Genomic DNA, 22,630 nt, shown 5'->3' with positions numbered 1-22,630 from the left:
GAGAGCATGAGGGAGACTTACGTGAGGCTGCTCTGGCCGCTTCCACTCTTAACGCCCGGCTCCCCTCTCCCTGCCGCCCTGCCGCCGCTTAGCTCCTCAGAGAGGGCCACTGCGCCCTTGGCCATCTGAGAACTTCTTCCTCTTCTTCCTCCCGTTCCCTCCATCCATCCCTCTCCTCGTTTTCAACCTCCCTCCCTTCTTCCTTCCTTCCATTTCTTTTACCCTAGAGATTGTGAAAACTTGTATTTTAGGAGAAATTCCACTAAGAATAATCTGAATTAATTTGTTGAGGAATCCCACTCCAACCCCTCCTGCCCTCTGGAATCTGAAGTGGCCTTAAGGGCAGAGCACACTCTTAAGTGTGTGTGTGTGTATTTGTGTGCACACACACACGTGGAGCTAGGTAAAAGGTATTTACGAATGATTTGTGCTAAACTAATTGTATATTTTTGATGGAGTGTTTTAATTTAGCCCATTGTTGTTAACTCTGCAGAAATACAGGCACGTGGACAACATCATGTTTGAGAACCACACGGTGGCCGATCGCTTCCTCGACTTCTGGAGGAAGACGGGGAACCAGCACTTTGGGTACTTGTACGGACGGTACACGGAGCACAAAGACATTCCTCTCGGCATCAGGGCCGAAGTAGCTGCCATTTACGAACCTCCTCAGGTAGCTGTGAGCAGGGTTACAGTTTACGGGCCTCTGGGTTTCTGTGTTTCAAAGGCTCTGCGGGGGGCGGGGGCGCTTCTCAGAGTGCACATTGCTTCCCTTGCTGTGTCCTTTCCCCAGTCTCCATCTCTCTGCACACGTAGACACAGACACAGACACACACACACAGAGACACAGACACACACACACACACACACACACACACACACTTGAAGGGGTTGTTTTGGTGGGAGGTGGAGGTCCCTAGGGTGTGTCCCACTGGGGACCAGCAGTTGGCTACTATGTTTTAAGGTCCCATGGAAGGTCTTCTCTGAGTGTGCCACCAGCGAGTTATGTTTACTGTTTTATTTTCAGTACTTAGGGATTGGTTTTACATATGCGTGCTTTTTAACTTGGTGTACAGTTACGTAAGCTATTTATGTGGTTATATGGTGTATGTCATGTAAAATATTTATTTCATTATATAAGTTTACTACAAAAGTGGAGACCGGAGCCGTGTTGAATGCTGGTTCACGCCGCGCTGAGATAGCTGGGGAGGGGCCTGTGCCTGCGGGTGTGTGTGGATGCAGCAGAACCACGACAGACCGAGGCTGACTGGGGGGCAACCAGAACGTAGTGAATGTTAAACATCTGAGCCTTGGTGGTGGGTTTGTGAACATTCACTGTAGAAGTCTTTAAACTTTGCTGTATGTTTGAAATTTTTCATTTAAAAAACAGCTGGAAAAGAGAAAAACCCTGCACATTTGCAAAGGCAGATGTGCAAACAGTGTGTTCCCCTTCATCCAATTTCCTCTCCCCTCCCGGGGTCCCCCCTTTAAACAGTTTTTGGTTTAGACCTCTAAAGTTTGGTGTTTTAATGTAGGCGGACCCACAGATACTCATACTAGCCCCTCCTTTGCCTGTTCGGGGACCACAGCGCACACACTTGTGTCCCCGGGCGCCGTGTGCACGGGGTCTCGCCGTGACGGGTCTCCTCCCTAAACCAGCCAGGCTCTGGGGCTGTGGGCCTCGTGGCCGTAGCTGGTGCGCAGGCTTGTGGCTCCTGCACAGATGCCTCGTCTTTCCTTCCCTGGCTGTGTTTATGCAGGTTTTGTGTGGTCTGCCCACCTTAGACATCTTCATCGTGTATTGAGAGCTGCAGTTGAAGTGCAGGGCCTTTTGTGATGGTTCAGCTCTTGGAAGCACAGGATGCTCAGTGCGGTTTTGTGAGGGTCCCTCTCGTGAAGAGTCTCAACAGTTCTATGCAGACTGTGATTGAACAAAAAAGTGGGACAGAAAGCTCTGGTGTCCAGGCCACTGACAGTAGCATCAGAGCTTCCAGTCTGGGGATCCTGGAGGTGAAAGGAGTTGACCTCTGATTACCCCCAGCTCGTTAGAGCTCAGCGTGCACGCTGCCACACGTCATGGGACAGAGTCCTGAGGTCTCTCCTGAGTCTGTACTTGGACTGTGCTCTGGAGGTGGTGGTGATCTCCCACGGGTAGTACCCAGAACGTGCAGTTCTTCTGTTGCTTTGCCAGAACTGGACAGATGTCCAGGGATGTGCCCAGTTAGCACAGCTCGACTGGGGATCCCCGTCACTTTCCTGTTCTACCGCTGGGTCTTCGGGTCGGTACAGCGCCAGCCTTAGTGACCACAAGCTGGCTTTGTCCCCTGCAGGAAGGGGTCCCGTGGCCAGTGTAAGTTGCGTGCAGCCAGCCCACGCCTGCCTGCTGCCCTGAGCCCAGCGCTGCGCCCGCCGCTCAGCAGGGCACCGACGTGAGGTGCCTTCAGTTGGCTCAGGGAGTGTGTGTCTGTTGCTCTGCAGCCCTGCTTGCCTGGAAGCTAAGCGCTGTCCCCGCAGGAGCTCATCCAGATTTCCCAGGGCTGTCTTCTGGGCACGAATGTTACCTTACAGCCCTCATGTTGCCTGATCTAGCCAAGCCTATTTGGAGTGAAACTATTTATACAGGGAAGGTTTGAAACTAACTTGTATCCCCGAGGAAGGAATCTTAAGCCTTCCTTAGTCCTGAACGACCCCACGTTTCACACAGAGCTGTCCGACATGAACTAGCCCACATGTCGCCTTTTCATGGCCTCCGGGAATCTTGCTTGAAAGCACAGTGCAGTCCTGGCAGGGAGCAGCTGGAGGGCTTGGCGTGTGTTACTTGGTTGTCTGGGGCCTTTGCTGCTGCCTTCTGGCCCGGGGCAGTGCAGCGTTCTTTCTCTGAGCCCACTCCTCTAAATGCGTCTCTTCCATGCCCAACAGATTGGTACACAGAATAGCTTGGAGCTTCTTGAAGACCCGAAGGCCGAAGTGGTTGATGAAATTGCTGCCAAACTTGGCTTGAGGAAGGTACTGAGCATCCTTGCCTCTGAGGGCGGGTCTGGGCTCCGTACTGGGGACGTCTGGGGGATGGCATGGCCAGGCCTCATCTGGGGCTGAACTTCCAGCTGCACAAGGTCGGGTGCAGACCCGAAGCCTCGCTTGTGTTGATGGGTGCCAAAGAAAAGGGTCCCAGTGCAGGGGCTGTTACTTTCCAGTCCACCAGCCATACTTCATGAGGGCTGTCTCAGAGTGGGAGGGAAAGAAACCGTGGAGGCAAGACCCCTTCCTCCTGCCCGGGGTGGGGACCTGGATGCCAGGCTGTGTGTGCCACCACCCCCCACCAGGGTAGATCCTCCTGGGTCTCTTCACGCTGACCGTTCTCTGTCCCCCACACTGGGAGCTGCTTGTGGTCCCTCTTCAGTCCTCACTCAATCTCCTGTTGATGGTTGAGGCTTCGGAATACGTAAGCCTTCCTAGTTTTACCGGGCAGTTAGAAGTCCGGGGAGAATTTTCATTTTGAACCTGTCGATCTAGTTTATCTGACACCCTTGAAGAAGTTACCAGGAACCTTGCAATTGAATTCTTACAGGTAGCGTTGATCTGGGGATTTGAACGCATCTTAGAAGTTCACTATTAATAGCTGCATAAGTTTCATCTTTCATTTCCCAATCAATTTAGACAATGAAAAATGACTCCCTACAGATAAATGGGGGAACACTGGAGACGTACTTTGTATTTATACCCCAGGAATGCTGTGGAGCAAAGTCATTGTGTCGTTTTAAGAAAACAATTTTAAGAAAAAACAATGTTTTATTGTTCCTAACAAGGAGTAGGCATCTTGATTTAGGGTCATATTTTGGTTTAAATTCTGGAAGTTTCTCTTGTTTGAAAGAGAAAGTGATGTAATTTTTTTAAACCTGTGTTTGCTGTAAATGTTTGGGTCGCGACAGGTGTAGTCACAATAGAGGATCTTCAAGTTACTTAAATGCTTTTCTGCAAACGCTGGTTCCTTAGCCCTTACTTTTCTCACCTTGATTTTGGTTCTGCCTCGTTTGCTGCTTAATTACATTTATCCTTCAAGTCTCATTCTCTCCATCGCCACCCTCCTTGGGGGTTTTATTCATTTGGGCATTTTTAGAGAAGATGAAAGTCTCCACCTTTGTTTGGTCGTCTCTGCAGGAGAGGGAGCTGAAGAGCGGGGCCGAGGCTGTGCTGGGGGGCGGCGGCAGCGCAGCAGGCGGTGTGTGCCTGGACCCCAGCCCGCCCTTACACCTCCCGGCCGGCTTCTGGTTCTGGAAGGCCGACTGGTTACCCCGTGCCCGGGAGGCCGAGCCGCCTTGAGCTCTGGGCCGGACGTTTCCAATCCCAGTACCCTCATGTGCTTCCGTCAGTCTGCGCCTGAGCTCAGAGCGGCTGGGCGAGGGCTCTGTTCTGTCACTCTTCTTTATTTTAAGTAAATGCCTTCTCTAGGGAGTCTGCTTTCCTGTGTCACAGGGAGAGCCCTCGCGTCCGGAGCTGCGTTGTCTTTCTCTGCTTGCTGGTTGTCTGCCTTCCTCTTGGTGTAAATTCCCTTTTCTCTGATGTGCTGCTCCTCTGGTTCACGTGGGCCCTGTGCTGGCATGGAGGTGGTGCCGAGGAGGGTTCCTGAGGAGTAAACAGGCTCTTCCCGTTTGCACTTGTCCCCATCCGGCAGGACTGGGGGTGGTGGCCATTGTCCACGGAGGAGGGTGTGAGAGCCCTGGTGTGGCTGATGCTGGGTTGAGGAGCTGACTCACTTGGGAGGAAGGGACCGGCTCCCAGGGGCCCTGCTGAGGACCGGGGTCTTAGCTCAGGGGCGGAAGCTGGAAGACAGTCATCGTGTGTTTCAGGGAGAGACTCAAGGCATTTTTCTCTTGAATGCAGGTGGGCTGGATATTCACAGATCTGGTCTCGGAGGACACCCGAAAGGGTACAGTTCGATACAGTCGAAATAAGGTGAGATGGGGCGGGGGTGCCCGCCCGGTACCACGCTGCTGTGGCTCACGCTCCCTGCACAGCTCGCCTGGCTTTTAGGCCGCGCTGTTTTCAACACCACGTTCTTGATAAATGAAGGCTGGGTCTGTTCGTTCTGCCTCGTAGATGAAAACCTACCTTGCCTTGGTAAACCAGTGCTTTTTGGAGGTTGGCCTGTGGGGGTGGATTGCCTAGTGCTTCTGGCCTGACTAGTCCCGCGTGCCTGTCTGAGGGGTCTGCAGCAGGCAGGGGGTGCAGGCACTTCTCTCTCCGCAGTTTCCGGCACGTTACGGTTTCGTTCTTACTGTTTCCTGTCGAAGGAGGAGCATATTTTGACGTGGCGCTGTAAACCTGACATGCTGGTTCTCTTGTCTTAGGACACCTATTTCCTGAGCTCAGAGGAGTGTATCACTGCAGGAGACTTCCAAAATAAGCACCCCAACATATGTCGGCTCTCCCCAGATGGACATTTTGGATCCAAGTTTGTTACTGCGGTGGCTACAGGTATACATGGGGGCAGGGCTATATTGTAAATATTACGACCTCGTTAACATGTTTTGTTCCTCTTTCAGTAGCTTTGCTTTCCTAACTTAAGTTACAGTAGGTTTTACTAAAGGACCTGTGAGACATAAGATTCTTCTTTTTCGTTTGTGGCAAAAGTCCTGAATTTCTCAGCATCACGCAGAGTTGTAGCATGGGAGTGTCAGCATCGCCCCGCTCTAGTCCACCCTCTTGTCCTCATACCGAGTTCTCTTGGTTCTGGACCGGAGTTCAGGTCGCCGTTGCCCCTCTCCAGTAACCAAAGGTGACTGTCTGGCTTTGCAGGAGGAGAGCCACTGTTCCTGTTACTTGTTTGTTTATGAGTGGGCGTGTCATTTTAAGAAACCATTTCCATATGGCTTTCTTGGAGTGATGCTTGTGTGTGAGAGATGCTGTATGTCATGTTACATGTTATGCAGGTCATTGTGTGTCATAAATACGCATGTATGTGTATGTATGTCATAGGTAGTAGTAAAGGCTTGTGGCCCGTAAAAAAGTGCCACCAAACTTTTTATAACATATTTGAGATGCTGTCCTGGAAAAAAGCCAGGGAGAGGACCATATGACTGAAAAAGAGTAAGAAATTGAAACTTTGGGAACCAAGTCATAAAAACAGTCTCTGGTCAGTTTTTCAAAGTAAACACTAACCTGGAGCCTGTGAAGACCTGGTTTCTACCGTCCCAGAGATGATAATCTGGTTTGTTCATGGTAACATGCTTCCTCAAGTTGAGAAAACTCCAGTACACAGTCAGCCCAAACATGTCAGCACCTGGAGCCTCGCTGGTCCCAGTTGGCCTGTCCACACTGTCGTGGGGGCCCTGAAGGAGGACACCGTTCGTGCTCTCTCAGTTGTTAAGATCCATTTGATTTGAGAGCCACTTAGAGTGACAGGCAGCTTCTTTTTGAAATGCAGGTACTTTTGGGGCGTGAGAGGCAGCGGCAGCATTGTCCATGAACCAGTGGAGTCAGGTTGATCTTCCCGGGTCGGTGTCGGGTCAGCTGTTTAAGGAAGTGGATAGGAGTTTTGAGTGGGACTAACAGAGGCAGAGTTCCGTAGCATAGAGGCCCTTCTGCAAGGGGAGACCGGGCGGGGCTGCCGAGATGGGAGACTGAACGCTGAGGAGCAGAGCAGAGCCATGTTGTACGTAACTCAGGATTTTGCCAAGCCGGCTTGTGTCTGAGGAAGGGGAGAAAAGTATTCTCTTTCTTGCCCGGTTATCAGCAAGCCTCTGCCCCCCATTGTGGGTACATGCATTTCGACTGGTGGTTCCCAGACCCGTCAGACTGGATGCCCTGTTTAGAACATTTGTGATACCCCTTTCCTGCCCAGAAAATACAGCTCATAGATAATACACTTGCCCACACAGCTGGCTGTGAAGAAGAAGGTTGGGTAGTGGCCTGACTGAGAGAACGGTGGAGAAGCGTGTGTACTAAGACGGGATGTTGCAGCAGGCTGGTGCGTGGGACCCACCCCTGCCGAGGGCCGGCGCGGGGCTGCACTGTGTGGGACGCCCTCCGGGCCTGGTTCTCTCCACGCAGCTTGGAGCCTCAGTTCAGGCCGTGTCACGCTCCTAGGGAGTCCACCGTGTGTTAAAACTGCATGGCTGTTTCTGGGGTTGTGTATAAAATACAGTTGATTCTAATCCCAGGTCGTCACAAATGGGGGTTTTGCCTACACGCATGTGCAGGGGACATTCTTGGCCCCATGGGATGTGTGTCCCCTGAGCACAGCAGGACATCTGGCATCTTCGACTCCAGCTGAGACTGGCAGCTGCCCGCCCCACCCCGTCCACCTTCACTGGGACAACCGAATGTCACCCCTGGAGATTTCCAGAACTGCCCCTCGTGAGAACTTCTCAGTCTTCCATGGGCTCCCGGGGTAACCTAGCCCTTTTAGTTACTGTTTCCACGGGTAGTAATTCAGTGGGCCACAAGAACTGGCCCCAGCAGCGTTTTTAGAATTATCGTTTGTAACTTAGGGGCTGCCTGCACCTTCAGTTAACGAAGGTGCCTCTTCTTGGGAGTTTGGAAATTAGAGATCGTCTGCGGAATTTTTGCCTCTGAAATCGGCACTTTACTGAAAGGTTTTAGAACTATAAGGCAGTAACTAACTTATGGTAAAATCTGCAGTTAGAGTCTTCACGTTGGTGCTGAGTTGTTCCTCTTGGTGATGTGAATCCTCAGACTCATAATCCCTCCTTCTCTGGGGCCGGCGATGGCAGGGCGGCGATCTGAAGTGTTGTGGACATTCCAGCTCCACATGAAGTGTGCTCTTCTGCAGCAGGGCTCCCAAATGGGGACCCGTCGTTCCCCTGTGGAGCTGTTTGAGGTGCCCTGGTTGGAGTCCCATCCCTGAGGCCCTGATGGGACAGGAAGGAGCAGGCCTATGTGTGTGTGGCCATCTCCCCGGAGATGGCAGCTGTGTTCCAGGCCTCCTGTGCTCCGCGCCACCTGCTGCCAGCCGCGCCCAGGGCTGCGGCTGCAGCTGCAGGCTCCGTGCTTCCCTCCTGTCTGCGCTCCCTCCCGCCCTGGCCTGGGGCCCCCGGGGGGAGGGCGGCGGTCACGTGTGCTGTTTGCTCAGGTGAACGTGAAGGAGCTTGTGGGAGGAGGCTCGCCACAGCCCCCATCTGAGCTCCCTGCGCCACGCTGGCATCTGTGTCTCGGTCACCTGGCACGGCCACGCCCGCTTCTCGGCTGGAAATGTTACTTTCTGGGGCAGCCTGTCAGCCTCAGTAGCAGCTGAGTTCTTTATCCCGGCCCCTTCCCGCTGCACAGTGGGTTTCCTGATGGGCTGGTCTGGGAAGGGAGCAGTGGCTAAGTTACCTTCGCCGCTGGGCTGGTATTAGGTTTCCAGCACGGTTAACTGAACCCCTCAGGACCTGGATTCTCGCTTTTCCACGTGGAAAAGGGAAGCTTGCGGTTCGTCTGAGTGACTTTGTCTTAAGAGCCTTCTGTTTTACAAACAACGTTTTGATTTTTCTCTGATTCTCACAGGCCAAATTTTCATTGCACGATCAGTCTAAAAACCAGTGCAGGTTCCCAGGGCGCACACGGGCAGCTCCTCCACGGCCCTGCCTCGCCTTCGCCTCTGCTCCTTTGACACCACACGCTCACTGTGGTGTGACATTCGTTCCCGGAACACACTGGCGGTTGACGGTCCTGTGTTGGCTGCCTTGACGTTATTTGGTGGCCACTGCCCAGCATGTGAATTGAGGGCCTGAGAGAAGGTGTGAGGGCTGGTTGTGGACGGGCCTTCGGAGCCCAGCGTGGCTCAGCGTTGGAAGCCAGCTGCTGTTGGCCTCTGGTGTGCGGAGTCACACAGATGGCAGGCCTGGCCTGTCCCTCAGAGGCTGGCCCTGCCCCGCCCTTCACATTTTCAGATGCCTGACCTGCTTTTTGGTAAACGTTTGAAGGCTAGATGGAGCAGACTTAAGCTTTCTGATCAGTAACTTACTCTGATTCTGTCAAAGAAACTAAGACAGATATTGAGGGCTCTTTAAAATCTCAAAAGCTCTGGAAAGTGAGGGTGTTCAGAGGGGTCTGAGTGCTTGCCAGGTTCTGCAGCCCTTCTTCTCTCGTCCACCGCCTCTGCCCTTGTCCCGGCTGTGAGTCCCTTGCAGCTTTTTGTGTGCGGTGGGGAGTGGTGCGTGGTGCTGGGGGCCCCGCCTCCCGAATGTGGCGGCTGTGTAGGCAGCTGAGGTCGGGGCTGCCGTCCACACTGTGCGGCTACTAGTGTTGTTTTTGCCAAAAATGGATTCTGTCTTCTCCCATCCACGGCGGCACGTCTCTTGGCCTCCACAGACGAACTCATCCTGTGTCCTGCACTCGAGAACAGAATTTGTTGGAGTGCAGGCTCACTTAGCACCTGGAGCCCGAGGACTGAGTGGCACCTGGAGGTTAACGGCCTTGCTTCAGATTCTGAGAGAACGTGTGGGTGGTGGGAGCTGTTTGAGGCGCCGCAGTGGCATCTCTGTGCCCTGCGTTCAAGGCCTTGTGCTCAGGGCCCCGTAAAACTGCCACCGGAAGGTTTTCTTACATAGGACATGCTCTGGAGTTTGTCTGTCTTGCTGGCCCAAAGGGAAGAACGTCATTTGGTGGATGCTCGTTGAAGGTCTCTCTCTTGCAGGTGGCCCCGACAACCAGGTCCACTTTGAGGGGTACCAGGTGTCCAATCAGTGCATGGCGCTGGTCCGGGATGAGTGCCTGCTGCCCTGCAAGGACGCCCCCGAGCTCGGCTACGCCAAGGAGTCCAGCAGCGAGCAGTACGTGCCTGACGTGTTCTACAAGGTAACAATGGGAGGGCTCCGAAAGCGCGAGCTGGACGGGGTGCGGTGTGGACACGACCTGTCCTGGATGCCGCTGACTTTGGTGCTCTCTGGCCACGCAGGCTGTCTGTCAGCCGTGCTCGTCCAGAGCCCAGCTTGTGGGTAAAGGAAACCATGAGTTTCCAGGGCTGCTCGTTAGCTGCTCAGGCGTCGTGCTGTTAGGGCCCGTAACCAAGAGACGGTACGTAGCACAGTCCAAACCTGGCAGCACAGACAGCGCCCGCCTCTGACGAGGAGAAATGGTGTCCGCGGGGCCGCGGCTGCAGGTGGGCACGCTGGGCTCCCTGGAGGGGACCCAGTTTAGGCTGACTGCTTAGACAGTCGTCCGTGTCCTGTGGAAGCTGTAAGATGACTTGTGCTGGAGACTGGCATGGTGTGAGCACTTGGGAGTCGGGTGCTTCCCCGTGGCCCAGTGCGGCTTTCGTGCTCAGCTCGGGCCCATCCTGGCCCACTCGGTTCCCATCCGGCGCTGCTCCGCCCGGAGGACTCATTCAGTGTTTCTTGCAGTGTGGAGCTCCTCTTGTTCGTCCAAAAAGTACCTTGTCTTCTTTTCTGAAGGATGTGTTCACTGCGCAGGGTTGCAGGGTGACCGGCCTGCTCCCCTCTTGCCTGCCTCCCAGTGGCCGGCGGGCAGTCAGCTGTCACCCTGCAAGTTCCTCTGTCCGTCATGACAGCGCCTCTCTACCGCTGGCCTCAGCACCTGGTTCTTGACCTGCCTGGTGCCCCGGGTTTGGGGCTTGCCGGGCTCCTTGGTCTGGGGGCTGGCGGGTTGTGTTTGGCTGTTGTGTGTGTTCCTGTTGCTGCCCTGACAAATGGCGCAGGCGCAGTGGCCGCAGGATGGCAGCCCTTTATTGCCTCACAGCTCCGTGGTCAGGAGTCTGGGCAGAGCTCAGCCACGCTCTCTGCTTGGGCCTCTCCGGGCTGCTGCAGTGGTGTCAGCTGGGCTTTGATCTCGTTAGAAGCGTGAGGTTCCAGGCCCCCAGGCCATCCCTGGCCTGGCATCTTCTCCCCGAACCCGCGGGAACATGCCTCTGGCTTCTGCTGCCACCGGCCTGAGCCTCATGAGGGCTTGTGTGCCCCCCCCCCCCCCGTGGGCTCTTCTCCCTCATCCTCCTTCCTGGGTTGGTTTCCCTGAAGCAGGTGTCGTGGGTTTACGTGGTGGGCTGGAAACCGTGCTCTTTCTGCCCTCGGAGACTTACCACGTGCACTTACCTTGAGCGGCCCCAGACGCACCTCCCCGGCCGGCCGCGGGCGGAGTCTCGCTGTGCCAGACCTGCACCAACCTGACCCTGAGTGCGGTCAGAGCGCTCTGTCTTTGTTATGGGCCCTCCCTGCCTCCTGTGAAGGCCGGCTCACGTCCGTTCCCGTTCCTCCCTTTTCTGCCTCCTGACCCGGACATTGGTGACAGCTCTGCATGCGGCTCCGGCGGTTGCCTCTTCCTAGGAGGGTCCGTTTCCCTGGGTCAGCTTCTTGACTCGTCTTTGTGGTTTGGTGTCTTGAGTCATGAAGAAAGTCTGTTGTCTTATCTTCCATGAGGTTCATGGCTTTGTCTCGCATGTTGGGGTTCCTGGTCCGCCTGGAATTGTCCTACGTGTGTGGTGTGAAGTAGGGGCCTGGTTTTTCTCGAGTTTTCAGCCGTGTGGATGATCGGCTGAGCACCACTTACTGCAGCTAGCCCTCCTTGGCCTGCTGACCCGTGGCACTCCTTTGTCGTCACTCGTGGCCGTGGTCACGGCTGTGTGTCTGTCCTCTCTTCTGGCTGCTGCCCGGGCTCCGCAGCCGCACCAGCGCCAGAGCGGCGGCGTCCCTGTTACTGTCCCTGTTACTGTCCCGCCCCCGCCCATCAGGGCCCCGCCTGCTTTCCTCAGGAGCCCCGCCCGCTCCAGCCTGAGGGCGGGTGTGGGCTGCCCGTATTTTCTGGTCTTTGACATTGCTCAGAAGGTTAGGGGTCTTCTCCTTGAAGGTTTTTCTGCCATTTGCTAGCTTGTTCTGAGGTACCTTATGGTTTCTGCATATCATGAGAAGCATCTTTTTTAAATGACATTTTCAAACTGTTGCTGCTGGAAACTGGTGAACGCTTGGCTTTACTGTTCGCTCCCCTGACTGTGGGCTCCTGGGTCTCTGCACAGACTGCCTGCTGTCCAGGAGCAGGAGCAGGGGCTCTGGCCCTACCCCCCCGTTGGCTCCTTGTGCCAGCGGGGCTTCTGGAACAGGGTCTGGTGGTTCATCGCAGAGGGTGCGCTGTGGGGATTTCATCATTGACTGTGCTTGTTGTGGGGCTTTTGTGTTGTGCAATACCTTTTATCAGGTGAGAAGTTTGTGTGTTATTTCCATGTTTTGTAAGTTTCTTGCACTGAAGGAGAGCTGACTTCTGTCACAGAGCGCGTGTCACGTACTTGCTCTTGCTCCTGCTTCCTCAGTTTGCTTCCCTGCCCGTGAGTGAGAGCCGGCCAGCAGGGCTTCTGAGGATTGTTTGTAGCCCTGTAGGACTTGAGACACTCATCTCTCATGTGTTTCAGGAAAATACCAGTTTGAGCAAAGAGACCTTTGAAACTAAACATTTAAGTAGTCCTTGTAGTCCTCCTGTGGGCTTTGGGGTCGGGTTTAAAATGTGCCTTGTAAACAGGACATGCACCCGTGTTGTCTAAGGCTGTTCATCGTGGTGTGATCCTTGGGAACAGAAACGCAGAGCGACCCAGCAGTCCAGGGACAGGGGCGTGAGGCTGCAACGCATCTGTGCGGGGGGCGTTCTGTGATCGCTGAAGTTGTGGTGTGGAAATTGTTTGAAGACATGAGATAAGACTCACTGTAAAATTTTAAAATGTGCCTGTGCACGCAGCACACTCCCGCCTCTCCTTGCTCTTAAAGGGGCACGTGCACACATGTGTGTGCATGGAGGGCAGGCCTGGGACACGCAAAGGTCCACTCTTGTCTGCCGCTCTGTCTGTCCTGGGGGAGCACCCGCTGTGAAGGTGGGGCGAGGGGCACGTGCCGGCACCCTGACGCTGAGGTGCCTGGAAGCCTCTAGACGTGCTTGCTGTGGGTTGTTTCTGGAAGCCAGTGCTTTCCCTCAGGGCTTCGGTGCCTCGTGGGGCACCTGGGCCTCCAGGTGGTGGGAGGGAGGTCTTCTGCCTTTACTTCTTCCCGCCTGCTCTGCGCCGGCCCCACCTCCAGTGTGGTCCTTCTGTGATGTGAGGCAGGAGCTCCTGGTGCTCACGGTAGCCGAAGGCAAGACGTGAGGAAGACCTGTGCAACGGTAACTGATAACCCAGTAACCACTGCTGGCGGCTGGCATGGTTCCTTCACGTTTCCTCTTCTGTCATGTACAGATGCGGCCTGAATGGGTCCACTCACTGACTACGTGGCTGGATCACGATGTGCTGAGTTTGGCTTCTGCTGGTGGTGTGTCGGTGCGACTCGGGGCCTGGTACCTGCGCCCCTGCCGCCGCCCTGACCAGGGAGCCACGTGGGCCCTGCAGGTGGGAGCTTGGAGGCTCAGTCTGCTCTCAGGAAGCCAAGTTTTTGGCTGAGGGTTAGGCAAGAAGCAGAGGTGCTGGAGGTTTTTGAGGCGAAGGTCTGGGTGAGGGGACGCCTGGGGCTGGGAGCCGGGCCTCATGGTGTGTGGTCACCACTCAAAATCCCGTGTGCGTCAGGAGCCTAGTTTTCCAAACATTAATGTGTAGACTTACTGTTGCGACACGAAATATCTGTTTATTTTGGCAAGTCAGGAATTCTAGGTTAATATGAAAAAGGGAACCCCACACCCACCTTCACCTGCCCTGGCAGCACCTGCCCCCCTGCACACGGATGCCACTGGGTCTGCAGCCCCTGCACTCGGTCCAGACCTGGATGGGGTGCTGCGCCCGTCCTGTCCTCCCAGGCAGTCTGTCTAGGTATCACCCGAAGAGGGTGAGTCATCTGGGTGGGGAGGGAGCCGTCCGAGGGGCCACACGTCTGGAGGGCATGTCCAGGGGGCCCAGGCCCCGGCTAGCTCGAGTGCGCCTGTGATGGGGGTGGTGGGCGGTGGGGAGCCACGGAACAAAGGACAGAAGGTGGTTCTGGAGTGCTCCTGCTGGATGTGGGGTGAAGGGCGGTCTGAGGCAGGAGGCTTTGGCAGCAACCTGAGTGTCAGAGGCCAGTGGCTGAGCCAGGAGGGGCAGCGGGCCTGCTGTCAGGACCTGCAGGGCAGGATGGGGCTGGATCTGCCCGCCCGCAGGCGCGGCTGCCCTGCAGGAGCAGAGGCGCGAGTTCTGATGCCGAGATCCTGAGTCGATGTGCACGGACCGGCGTTGGGCTGTTGGATCTCGGGCAGGGTGACCCCTCGTAGCCCTCTGTGTTCTCCTCTTGTGATGGGGACCCCGTGGTCTTGTGTTCGCAAGGAGTCTGGCCTGGCCCAGGCTCTGCACGGGCCTGAGATGTGTCAGCTGCGGGTGCCCGTGGGCAACCGCCGACCCCGCTGTTTCCCACACGGGGACTCTTTTGTGCCGAGCCGTCTCCCATCAGGCTGCTGGTTTCCCTTGTCGCCTTCTTGCCCTCTCTTTAAGGAGAACAGCGGTACAGGAGGGTCTCGTTTGCCTTTTCCAAAGCAAGTGGCGCCAACCGGTCAGTGCAGTTTGCTGCTGTCATGGCACAGAGCCCACTTGCCGGTGAGATGGATGGACGTTTCCAGACGTGGCTGATAGCGGGTTGAGAGGCCTTGGGGACCTTGAGTCCTGACTCCCAATGTCTTACTCCAGGTGGAGAGAAAACTGCTGACGCTTGGGGGCTGCCAAACGTAGGACTACGGCGCCTTCTCCTCGTGGGTTCTGCCTGACATTTGCTCAGCCCGTAAAAAGTCAGTGCCTTTAAGTGGTGTACGGGGTAGGGGCTGGCTGGCAGGAGCATTTGAGTGAAGGCCTGGGGAGAGAGAGAATTCACCTGCTTGCTCCCCAGGGGAGAGCCGGGACCCAACACCTTTATTATCTTGGGGAGCAGAAGAGTACAGTGGGGTAGTTAAATTTGAAAGAGAATGGCACGACACACACAAAAGAGAGAGGGGGGCATTTAACCAGAAACCTCCCTAGAGGCGAAGATTAAAGCGAACAGGTGCTGGGAAATGTCTCTGCGTGTTAGAGCCTAATTAGAGCTGAAGATGAATTCCAGACGGGCTCATTCCGTGTGAGTTGTTGCAGGGTGTTTCTTGTAAGGCAAGCGTGTATTTTTGGAAATGGTGATTTAGTTTGATTAGATTTGATTCCCACCTCTCACCGAATCTCCTCTGTGGCCCCAGGACCCACTGAGCGGGCCTCACGTCTTGGGCTGCTGCTGTCAAGCTGGTGGGGCCACAGAGAGCCGGGCCCAGCTCACCTGCGGTGGGGACGAGCAGGTGAGGGACGAGGGACCCACTTCAGAGCGGAGCGTTGTTTCCAGGGATGGGCTTGTGCTCCATGTGTGGCGGCTTCACGTGTGTGGACCATTTTCTGAGCGGTAGAGGGGTGGGTTCTTGCTAGTGGCCCTCTGGGTTGTGAACAGAGAAAAGGTAGGGAAGGTGTGAATTATCTGAGATGCGCTGCAGACCAGAGAGTTTACTTTCCGAACTAAAGGAGCAGGGCCACGTGGGGCCCTGGGTGTCCCGTTAGGATCACGGTCTTGGCTCAGCCTGTGAAGGTTTCCCGAAAGACGGCGCGGCCTCTGTCGTCTCCGGAGGGTGCCCTGTGCGGGGGTGGCCTTGCATCACCCTGCGTGCCTTGGGGGAATCTGCTTGGCCTCCATTAGGGTCTGAGAGCTTTAATAAACCTGAACTTTTATGTAAGGCCTCATAATTGGAAATTATGGATGTATAATTTATATACGACTACGACTCAGTGAATGGTTTATATAACGTTAAGTGATGATTTAGATAGAAAATATGACCCCCTTTTGTAGAATCTTTAAAGAAAAGCGTTGGTTCTTAATTTATTTCTAGAGCTCTGTTTGAACTCAGCATGCTTGACATAAATCAGATCTAATTGTCATTTTATGATTAATGAACATATGTTGGCCGTTTTCCCTGTAATTAAACTTTATGTTCCATGCATCTGACAAAGCAAAGCAAGTTCCGACCTCGACAGGTTGGCGGTAGGGGTTTCTGTGTGTGTGTGTGTGTGTGTGTGTGTGTGTGTGTGTGTACACGTACGTACGTACTCATTTGTTTGTGTGTTTATTTTACTAATGGACAAGGATTAAGTTTCCAGAAAGTTGAGTTTTCAGACGTGTGAGTGAGGCTCTTCCGAGTCAAGATTCAGATATGAGGCCGAGAGAGCGTGTAGAGGAGGATGGGGCACAGGTGGGTGCCAGGGCGCAGGGGCCCTGGGTCTGTCTCCCACAGCTTCGGCGCCGGGCGGGGCAGAGGGCGGGGCAGAGGGGGAGGCCTGCCAGGGGTGCCGGAGGGTAGAGTCACTCTTCTCTCTGCCTTTCATGCGCCTCAGCAGGAGTTGTAGTTCGGGGGTGACGTGAGCATGTGAAAGGAGACCTGTCACTGCTCAGCTGCCCTGAACTCACGCCCTGGACCACTGTCTCCTGTTTCAGGACGTCGACAAGTTTGGCAATGAGATCACCCAGCTGGCCCGGCCCCTGCCCGTGGAGTACCTGATCATCGACGTAAGTGTGCATCCTGGGCCGCTGAGCTCAGGATGCTGGGGCCTCCGGCACCCGGAGGTGTTTAAATCACCAGGCTCCTGGCATCCCTGAAAAGCTCAGAATTTTAAGGGCTCTTTCTTTGGTTTTTTATTTCCTTAAAAACAACTGGAAGCACAGCAGAGGCTCACCGCCTGGGCCAGGCAGCCTCTGGGGGTCAGCGAGTCTCTCCCTGGCTCCAGGTGCGGGAGCTGCCGCAGCTGGGCTCCTGGGGCCACTCTGAGTCACTCCCCAGGGATGGGGCTGTGACTCTGTTCTTGAGAGAGGGCTTAGGGTAGCTCTCCAGGAGCCAGGAAGGAACCTGGGACTGACAGACACACCTTCCCCAAGTCTCAGCTCCTCCCAGGAGTGGGCTCTGCTCCCGGAGGTGTGGCCGCAGCGCAGGGGCAGGGAGGGCCAAGGGCCGAGAGCGGCATGTGTGTGCAGCAGTCAGGGCTCTGTCCGGAGGGCACGGGGGGGCTCGTTTCCTAACTGCTGCCTGCCAGGATGAATTCGGGCTGCACCTGGACTCGGGATGGGCATGTGGTTCAGGCTGTAAAATGTGATTGCACTCGGAGCAGTGGGTCCCCGTGAGCCAAGCCCGTCGATGCTGCATTCCGGCTGACAGCTCCCAAGAACGTGTCTGTTACCTTGGCCTTAAAGGCATCTGTTTTTAGACCACCTAGGGTGTCATTAAGATGAGAACAGATTGATGGCACGTGCACTTACGAGGGTCTGCGTGACTGAAAGCCAGCTTCCTAGGTCTTCTCTCCCAGTGGCCTCCCTGCCGTTCCCTCCGCGCAGGAGCTCCCATCTCGCCTGCGGGCTTGCCTCGGTAGCGTTTGGTTGATGAGGGCGCACCCTGCCCTTTGGTACCCATGTGCTGTCTTCCTGCAGAAGGAGGTTGGAGCCGGTGACCACACGGGTGTGCTCAGCTCCTCATCTGGCCCTGGACCCTGCCTGACCAGCAAGTCTGATGGTGTCACACCTTTGACTGGCTGCTTGTTGCAGCTTTTGTGGAGGGCTCTGCAGGTGGCCAGGCGTCAGCTGTTGACCAGACGGACTGGGCTGGGAGAGGGTTTGAGCACAAGACAGGGCGTCCAACGCCCTGCGTCCTGTCCCCCGAGCGTCTGGGGTGTTCACAGACTGCCCTCTGAACTTTAGTCTTGTCGCTCTCCAAGGGGCGGTCGCAGGTCTGCGGGTGCTTCCCTTAAGTCCGTGTTTACTTGCTAGTGGGTATCCTGTTGCTGGGAGTCCGCGGAGCTCTGCCTCTGCAGCGCAGATGGCCCCTCTGCCACCCTGAGAATCCCGACAGCCGCTGGGCCTGCGTCCCACGTGTGCCGCCCGTTCCGAGGGCCCGACGCGTGTGAACGCAAGGCTGCCCTCGCGGCAGCCTCAGGAGGCGCAGGTGCTCTGTCATCCCACCTGTCAGATGAGCAGAGCGAGGCCTTGGGCCGAAGCCGTGGAGGCTGCACAGTAGGACGTGGCCCCACGCTCCAGTCCACGTCCTGTGGCCCGAGACTGCATGGTCTCCCCAGTAACAGCCCGGCGGGGCCCAGCGTGCCATTCGCAGCCCTGGCCCAGTCACAGCGGGTTCTGGGCCAGCCAGCTGGCACAGCTCCTGCCTTCCCTGATGCAGAAAACAGACCAGAGCGACATTTCCATTCCTTAGAAATAGTCCCAAAGGGACCAGAATAGCTGCCCTAAATCTGGGTGAGGTGAATTGCTGCCGCTAGTGTCACATTGCAGAGGAGACACTGCGTCAGCTGAAAGGTGGTTGGTAGCTCACATTTGGGTGCTTTTGTGAGGAGGGGCACCTGCCAGGGAGAAGGGAAATGGTGTTCGTACTGGTTCTTGCACACCTGCCGCTGTCCGGCAGCTCCCATTGGCTGTCGTTGGGTTCAAAATGCCCTGTCGCTACTGAAGCACGTCTGAGCCGGGGGAAGGGCTGAGGCTCCCCTTCGGACTTGATTGAGCTCTTGATTCAGTCGCTTCTGCAGCCCCCGGCTTCCCCTCCTGCCCAGATGTGCCTGCTCTGTGCGTGCATGGTGCCTGGGAGCCCAGAGGGGCCTCAGCCCACTGGAGGGCTGGGCTGCACATGCCCCCAGCCAGGCCCTGAGATGGCGCTGGTGCCCCCGCTCCGCTCCCGTGGCCCCTCTCCAGCTCACCTTGGGCATAGGGAGGGCAGCTGTGTGCGCGGCTGTCCGGGGGCTGGATTTAGGACACTGCCCACCGGCACTGAGATCTCGACCGATATTAAGGATGATCCTTTAGTTTGTCCCGGAGTCAGGGTTTCAGAGTTTTTATCTCGGGGCTGTGCTGGTGGACACGCGGTCCCTCAGCGGGAGCCGGCGTCACGAGTAGCTCGGGGCTCTGGGAGGGGTGTGCTCAGCCCACACCCTTTACAGCACAAGTGATTTACCATGGGTTTGTGTTTCTGTCCATTAGATCACAACAACTTTCCCCAAGGATCCTGTTTATACTTTTTCTATTTCACAAAATCCATTTCCTATTGAAAACCGGGATGTGTTGGGTGAGACACAGGTAAGCTCTTTATCTTTAGAAACATAACTTAAAGTAACTGCTGCTTGTTTGTCTAGTGACACTATTGTTTTCTAGAAAGTCCCAAGGTTTCTGACTCTCCTGACGTGTCCTTGTGACAGAGCCTGGCTGGGCCTTTGTCTGAGACGCTGTTGATCACACGAGCCCCTCTGGGGCGAGGTGGTGCAGGCCGCGGGAGGTGAATCCCCTTAAGTCAGGCCTGGGGCCGGGAGGACCGTTCTCAGGGGCTGCTTCCCTGCGCAGCTCGTGTCCTCTGACAGCTGTGTCGCTGCTCAGTGGTAACGGATGGCCCCGTCTCTGAGGCCGCATGCTCTGCCCCGCCTCGTCACCCCGCCATGTTTCTCCCACCATCGAGCTGTGGGGCCTCAGGCGGCCTGGCCACCTGGGCGCGGGGGCACGCGGCGCCGACCTGCTCCCACCTGCACGCCAGGCCAGGTCAGGGCTGCTGGGACTGCCTTGTGGTGCCACAGCCTGAGCTGTTAACGGGCATCGCAGAGAGGGGCCTGGTGGGAGGACGCGCGGTGAGGTTTCCTTCTGAAGCGGCAGTTGGTCTACGGAAGCTCTCTGGTTTCCTCGCTGCCCCTCCGCCAGGTGCTCGTGGGGGTGCGGAGGCTCTTCCTGGGGGAGGGTCTCGAGTCGCTTGTTTCGGTCCTGCAGAAAGCGCTAGTGTCACACACCCCAGCCCGCCCCTCAGTGCAGCACAGCTAGTCAGCAGCAGCGTCTGGACAGCCGGGTCTGTCCCCGCCCCCAGGCGCCCCCCCGCGGTCTCCCCCACCTGGAGGGAAGTCGGGGCGTGTCTCACAGCTGAGCCAGCTTTATGAACATGCGTGTCTTCCATAAGTCAGGTGTGCGGAGAGCGTTTTCCTGGGAGATGAGGGCAGATTCTGCAGCTCTGGGCTCCTCTGTCTCAGGGTCCCGGCCAGTGGTTCTAGAAGGAGAGGGCAAGGCGGCCGTCAGCACTGAACGTGGTCGGTCTCGTCTTCATAGGACATGGCTCTCCCTCGGGTCTGGCCCTGGGGACTGTCATGGAGTGTTTATGTCTTTCTCCTCCCTCGCCCACCTCTCCAGGACTTCCACAGTCTGGCTACCTACCTGTCCCAGAACACCTCATCTGTGTTCCTGGATACCATCTCGGATTTCCACCTCCTGCTGTTTCTGGTCACCAACGAAGTCATGCCTCTGCAGGTGCGGGCCAGGGTGGGAGCATGGCTGGGAAGCCGGGTCGAGGTCCCCCTTATTAACCTGTCCCCTGGGCAGCAGCTTTGCACAGGGGCCTTGACAGAAAGGTGAATTTTTCACACTTAGCATTTGCACTGAGACAGCTTCTTGGAAGGTGCAGGATGAGGCCGGTTCCTCTGTTAGAATCGTGTGGAATGCAGAGGCCGCTTAGCTCTGTTTCCTTCTAGTGTGGAACATTAGGGATCCAACAATTTAAAAAATTCCTGTCTGAGCAGTTTCAGAATTACAGCCTCTGCTTCATCCTGATATCTCCCCTCCTCCCAAATCAACTCCGGTTTATTGCCTTGGCCCAGAATGTTGGCCAGCATCCAGGCCCCGGTGCACAGCTGCACAGCTAGCGTTTTTAAGACTCACTGTTGTTGGGGGGGAGGACTGGTCTCGGATGGCAGCTGCCCCCTGAGCAGCACAGGGGCAGTGGATCCAGCCAGGAGGCCCCGTGCATGGGCTGTGTCGTGGATGTCCCGTGGATGTTTCCTGAGGTCACAGCGTGGAAAGGAGAGCCCCCACCACTGCTTCCCCGTATCAAGTGGTTCTGTAGCTGCTCTTGTGTCCTGCTGGGCTTGTCTTGTGTCTGTGGTTTGTCCCAAAACTGCCCACTTGTGACATTTGACACCAGGCACCCTGAGTCTTGCCGCTGGCTTTGCCTTCCCTGTTAGGCCCAGAGAGTTGCACCTCCGCCTGGGTTCGAGTGCCGGCTGGTGGGCCAGTGGTGGAAGCGTAGGGCCTCCTCACTGCTAAGTGTGTGCTGTTTCACTTGTTCGGAGGCCTTTTCTGTGGGTGTCGTCTGAGTGTCCCTGGAAGGCTTTCTTCATCTCCATCGTGTGAACTGCTTAGTTCTCTGCACGTGGACCTGGGAGGCCTAGGATGCAGAGAAGACAGGGAGCCTGAGGGGAGCCTGAGGGATGAAGGTGGACTGCACGGCCAGGGCCCCGTCAGCCACCCAGGCCCTCGGGAGGGGGCCGTGGGCCCAGACGCCCCGGGTGACAGTGCTCCTTACAGACCTAAGTGTGGGGGTGATGTCTCACAGTGATAGTCTGGGGTTTTTGAAATTTTCTCTGAATTGGGTCTTGATGTTGGGTGGGGAGAAACTGTGAGCAAGTCTGTTTACTGTCAGTGAAGCGAGTTGAACTTCCTTTTTTGGCTTCTTGTAGGACAGCATCAGCCTGCTGCTGGAGGCCGTGAGGACCCGGAACGAGGAGCTGGCCCAGACGTGGAAGAAGTCTGAGCAGTGGGCCACCATCGAGCAGCTCTGCAGTGAGTGTCCTCCGCCGGGGCCCGGGTCGTGCGGGGCCCGCTCCGCGTGCACAGCAGCTGTGCCGTTCTTCAGGCATCTTGGGGGCAGTCTGGAAGTCAGCGTTTTAGAGAAACGGGAGCTTGAGGTCCACACGCGTGTCGAGTGCAGGCTGTTCTGCCCCCTCTCCCTCTCCGTCCTCGGCTTTCTGGATGGATGAGGAGGAGCAGAGTTAGGGAGTGTGGGCTCTTGTGTCTCCAGGCCCTGAGCCTCCGTGCCGCCCAGCGAGAGCTCGCCCGTCAGCCTGGGGGTGTCCCTCGCTGCCTGCACCGGGGCTGCTGACCCCCCACCCCCGGCTCAAGAGGGCAGGCGGCCGTGGCGGCCCTTCCCTGTGGCCTTGAGAAATACTGGCACACCCCCTAAGGCAACCCTGAAAATACACACAGAGAAGTATTCCGGCCATTTTCTCAATCAAGGGGGAAGATACTTGAGCCAAAATCAGGAAAAACCTGATGGAATCCAGGCCACGAGGGAGCCCAGTAGGCTCTCTCTTGACACGAAGTGCCTGGGAGCTGAGTGGTTGGGTGCTGGGCGGGCATCCTGCTGCTCCCCCCTCTTCAGTTTTCCTTTGCACAGTTCTGACGGCCACGCTGGGAGCGTGGCTGGACGTGCCGCGTGGTCTTCCTGCTCCACGTTCTGAAACAGAGGACACTCTTTTCCCTCCAAAAGCCTTACAGTGAAGCCCATGGCCTCGTGTCCTTGCGTGGACAGTGGTGCGGTGCTGCCAGCAGTCAGCACCTGGTGCAGCTCTCACACCCCCAGCACAGCAGCCCTCCGGCTCAGGTGCTTCCCACGGAAACGCTGCTGGCAGCAGTTTGGAGCCCTGTCTGAGCCCAGAGAGTGTGCACGGGAAGGCTGGGAGGTCGTCCTGGACAGACATGGGCCCGTCAGGGGACAGGAAAACCAGATCAGAGGAAGTTTCAGTCTGAGCATTTGGCTCACTTCTGCCATCCCCACTAGACATGAGGGAAGAGCCAGTGACCTGCAGGAGCTCATGCACAGACGGAGTGAGAAGGAGCCCAGGCCATGGCAGGCATCAGTCCCACGGCAGCAGGGCGACACGGTCTGG

The 22,630-nt window shown here is 56.4% G+C and overlaps 1 protein-coding gene across 2 annotated transcripts in view; it reads left to right on the top strand.

Moving 5' to 3' along the window:
• The window catches only part of NPLOC4 (NPL4 homolog, ubiquitin recognition factor), a 43,023-nt gene that overhangs the window by 16,908 nt on the left and 3,485 nt on the right, over nucleotides 1–22,630 (top strand). Inside the window, exons 8-17 of one of the 2 annotated variants that reach the window (XM_074343963.1) lie at nucleotides 494–673; nucleotides 2,920–3,006; nucleotides 4,882–4,953; nucleotides 5,349–5,475; nucleotides 9,638–9,798; nucleotides 16,383–16,454; nucleotides 17,367–17,501; nucleotides 18,918–19,013; nucleotides 20,100–20,216; nucleotides 21,422–21,524. In XM_074343963.1, coding sequence (XP_074200064.1) covers nucleotides 494–673; nucleotides 2,920–3,006; nucleotides 4,882–4,953; nucleotides 5,349–5,475; nucleotides 9,638–9,798; nucleotides 16,383–16,454; nucleotides 17,367–17,501; nucleotides 18,918–19,013; nucleotides 20,100–20,216; nucleotides 21,422–21,524 — 1,150 coding nt within the window. The remainder of the gene's footprint in view (nucleotides 1–493; nucleotides 674–2,919; nucleotides 3,007–4,881; nucleotides 4,954–5,348; nucleotides 5,476–9,637; nucleotides 9,799–16,382; nucleotides 16,455–17,366; nucleotides 17,502–18,917; nucleotides 19,014–20,099; nucleotides 20,217–21,421; nucleotides 21,525–22,630) is intronic. The other variant, XM_074343962.1, reaches the window with a different exon arrangement.

Source organism: Camelus bactrianus, chromosome 16 (assembly GCF_048773025.1).
Source record: "Camelus bactrianus isolate YW-2024 breed Bactrian camel chromosome 16, ASM4877302v1, whole genome shotgun sequence".
NCBI classification, from domain to species: Eukaryota; Metazoa; Chordata; class Mammalia; order Artiodactyla; family Camelidae; genus Camelus; species Camelus bactrianus.
This window is presented reverse-complemented; position numbering and strand designations above follow the sequence as displayed.